Genomic DNA, 2,361 nt, shown 5'->3' with positions numbered 1-2,361 from the left:
TTAAAATTTAAACTTGTATCATTCGACATTTATCAATTAATTGAACTGTTAAATTTATCAAACATTTCAATTAACTTATCAATTATCAATCATCACCAATTAGCTATAAGTTATAAGTTATCCTTCCTTAATCATCATTCAAAAATTATAACTTATCAATTAATTTATCAATCAACTCTTATTTTTACCTAACAGAGCTCAAGCCCAATTGCTAGCAAGGTTTTAAATAAAATTTTTTGCAATTTCGATATGTTATTGATTGTAGTTGTTACGATCAAAGATTTAAAAAATAGTTACTGTCATAAAACTTTCATAATTTCGTTTGATACATATATTATAATACAGATTGTAATCGTCACGATGTGAGTTTATCATAAAATAAAGATATTAGTATATGCATGCCTATACCGTTTTACATAAATTAATCATAATTTTTTATCATAAAAATAATTAATAATGATATCGATATCAGCATTTTTCAATACCGTTTTATTGCAGTCATTTTCATGGTAACATGACTGTTTAAAATCATGGTTGCTAGCATCTTTATATATTCAGTGTTCCTCTCCTTCAAAAAAGAAAAACCTTCTCTCTCTCTATCTGTCTCTCTCTCTCTCCTCACTTCAATAGTTGAATATAACATAAACCAATAAACCTATCTTTGTAATCGTGTGAGTTATTGTTCTTGTTCCTGTCTTTGTTAAATGGGGATGGAGCAAAACAACATGATCGCACCGTTCATTATGAAGACATATCACATGGTTAACGAACCAAACACCGATAACCTTATCAAGTGGGGCCCACCTAACAACAGTTTCATCGTCCTCGACCCCCTCGAATTCTCTCACTCCCTTCTCCCTCTTTTCTTCAAACACAACAACTTCTCTAGCTTCGTTCGTCAACTCAACACCTACGTAAGTAAAAACTAACACAAACCCACTTCCCAAAATCACTTTTTTATTAATGGGTTTTCATTATTTTTTTCAATTCTAAATTCATGATATTTCTTGTTTTTTTTTTTGTTTTTGTTTTGGTTTTGGTTTTGTTTAGGGTTTCAGAAAAGTTGATCCGGATCGTTGGGAATTTGCGAATGAGTGGTTTCTAAGAGGACAAAAGCACTTATTGAAGAACATAGTTAGAAAAAAGCACGTTGGTGGAGTTGGAAATGGAAGGAACAATAATAATAGTAATAATAACTATTATTCTAACGAAGTGAAGTTTGAGGATTTTGAAGAAGATGAAGCTATGGTGACAGAAATATTGAAGCTGAAAGAAGAACAAAGAAATTTAGATGAAGAGCTTCAAGGGATGAACAAGAGATTAGAAACAACAGAGAAACGACCACAACAAATGATGGCTTTTCTTTGCAATGTCGTTGAAGATCCTCAGATTCTGTCTAGAATACTCAATCAGAGAGAGAAGCAGATAGTTCTTGATAAGAAAAAAAGACGGTTGATATCTCCGGTGACGACGACGGTGCCGGTGGCGACTACCTCGACTTCCTCAGACTCGTCTGGCATGGCGGTTGGGAGTTTTGTTAAGACGGAGTTTGAGGAAGACGAGGTAACCGTTGCTAATAATATGATGTCGTCGTCGCCGGAGACGGGTTTTGAAATTGATTATTTCCACCGTGCGCCGCCGTTGGGAGTGACGCCGGCGGTGGGAGGTTGGTGGGGTCAGACGCAGATTGGACAAATGGGGTATGGGTATGATTGCAAAGTTTCTCAGACGCCGTTGACGGAAGTGTCTCCGGCGGCACCGTTTATGGGGGGTGTGAATAGTGGCGATGGTAAAATGGGGGGTGTGGAAATTTTCAGTGAAATAGCGGCGGAGAATAGTTCGTTGCCACCTTATCCCTTTTCTTTGTTGGATGGTGGCTTTTAGATTATGGATTTATTTATTTTTATTACAAAATTTTCAATTTTTTTGGTTTAATTTGTGTTTCTTTTCTATGTTATATACTCTTTGTTCTCTCTCTTTTTTTATTCTCAATTGTTTGTAAAGAGAAAATTAGTAAGTCAAAATGAGATACAGAAAGAAGAAATCATTAGGGGGATGTTTGAATTAATTTATTTGAGTATTTAGTGATTTAAATTTTGTGATTTGTTTATGAGATTTTATCAAAAAAAAATATTATAAATTTTTTTATTTACTTTTTATAAGTTCTTCAGTGTAATTTTATGAAAATAATTTATAAAACATTTAAAATAATTTATTTATTTTATTATAAAAATAATTTACATAAATTTATTTATACACGGTTATTTTAATAAAGAGAAAAGAGGAAGTGTATTGACAGTATAAATTATTTTTGCACTGTCAACCAATGATAGTGTAAATTATTTTTATAAATTTTTTAAT

General features: G+C 32.4%; 1 protein-coding gene across 1 annotated transcript; it reads left to right on the top strand.

Moving 5' to 3' along the window:
- The first annotated feature begins 566 nt into the window (after positions 1–566).
- LOC131598700 (heat stress transcription factor C-1-like) lies at positions 567–2,068 on the top strand. The gene is made up of 2 exons (XM_058871286.1): positions 567–914; positions 1,051–2,068. Exons 1-2 carry the CDS (start codon positions 705–707, stop codon positions 1,882–1,884), a joined length of 1,044 nt encoding a protein of 347 aa, XP_058727269.1. The 5' UTR covers positions 567–704; the 3' UTR covers positions 1,885–2,068.
- Positions 2,069–2,361: the final 293 nt, after the last annotated feature.

This window comes from Vicia villosa, linkage group LG4, assembly GCF_029867415.1.
Source record: "Vicia villosa cultivar HV-30 ecotype Madison, WI linkage group LG4, Vvil1.0, whole genome shotgun sequence".
Taxonomy (NCBI): Eukaryota; Viridiplantae; Streptophyta; class Magnoliopsida; order Fabales; family Fabaceae; genus Vicia; species Vicia villosa.
The sequence above is the reverse complement of the archived record's forward strand: the minus strand, read 5'-3'. Positions and strand labels throughout refer to the sequence as shown.